Raw genomic sequence first — 1230 nt, 5'->3', positions numbered from 1 at the left:
GAGAGTGATCCATGATTTCTTGGTATGGCAAGGCCATATTCATTTCCTTTTTTGATTCATACTTTTCTGTTGTTCGAGGTTTCTGACCTGCCTGGTTTCCAAAGTCGTTAAGTCCCAAAGAAATCACACAGAGGTCTAAATTAGTTATAAACTGATTGGCCCATTAGCTCAAGTTTCTTATTAACTTTATAACTTATATAGCCCATTGTTCTTATCTCTGTTAGCCACATGGCTCAGTACCTTTTTCAGTGAGGCAGTCACATCTTGCTTTTTCTGTGGCTGGGCCAGGACTGCAGAGAAATGGGCTTCCTTCTTCCCAGAATTCTCCTGTTCTCCTTGACCCACCTCTACTTCCTGTCTGGTTGTCCCGCCTATACTTCCTGCCGGGCTATTGGCCAATCAGCATTTATTTAAATTTAATTGACAGAATACAGACAATTGTCCCATACCACTTTGTTTCCCAAAATTCTTGGCCCAAGGCACTGTTCGATCTTTCTGGTAATCTGTTCTGCTTTCTCCACAGCTGTACCGTCTGTGTTGGAGTCTTCGCAACAGCAAGGAAGAACGGATCGACCTGGACGCAGAAGATGAGGACTTCCAGGAGGACACCAAGGATACAATTGAAATAGGTGTGTTCCTATGCCACTTGTTGAAGTCTTTAGCAAATGCCTTTGTCAATGCTCACATCTCTTCTCGGGGACTAGGGAAGGGTGGTGGAAGACAGGTGCGGATACGCACTGAAGACGCTCACCAAATGGGCAACACTGGGAAACCCTCTCAGCTGCCTTGCTCCTCAGATTTAGCAGAACTCAGTGAATCAGGGAATGAAGAATAATTTGTTCTTGATGTGGAGCACAGTCAAGTTGGGGGATTAGGGCTTTATTGGTATAGCCTATGATCTGAGACAGAGATGTACGCAGAGCTATGTCCATTTCTGATGATGCCAGAGTATGGTCCAGAGGCTCTTGGCATCTTATGTCTTTCCACTTTAGGTTAGAAAATCTAGTCTCTTTGGATGCTTAACATGATGCTTAGTGTCCATAGACTTATGCTTTGTGATTTTTTTCAGTTCTGGGGATCAAGCCTTATTTAGACTTAGCACACTGCAAAGAGAGCGCTCTGTGTCTGAGCTCCCCCACTCTAGCCCCAGGCTTAGTCCTTAAATTAAGTCTGTCTTCAACTTTGTGTTGCAACTTTTTCTATGTGGAAGAGAAACACACATGGGTATGC

General features: G+C 44.1%; 1 protein-coding gene across 1 annotated transcript in view; it reads left to right on the top strand.

The window, feature by feature from the left end:
- LOC101996501 (sodium/glucose cotransporter 1-like) overlaps positions 1–1230 on the top strand; it is a gene marked incomplete at its 5' end in the record, with an annotated part of 10250 nt that overhangs the window by 6861 nt on the left and 2159 nt on the right. Inside the window, one exon of the mRNA XM_013355631.1 lies at positions 524–629. Within this exon, the coding sequence (XP_013211085.1) occupies positions 524–629 (106 nt within the window). The remainder of the gene's footprint in view (positions 1–523; positions 630–1230) is intronic.

The sequence above is a fragment of the Microtus ochrogaster genome, unplaced genomic scaffold (assembly GCF_000317375.1).
Source record: "Microtus ochrogaster isolate Prairie Vole_2 unplaced genomic scaffold, MicOch1.0 UNK476, whole genome shotgun sequence".
Lineage (NCBI taxonomy): Eukaryota > Metazoa > Chordata > Mammalia > Rodentia > Cricetidae > Microtus > Microtus ochrogaster.
The sequence above is the reverse complement of the archived record's forward strand: the minus strand, read 5'-3'. Positions and strand labels throughout refer to the sequence as shown.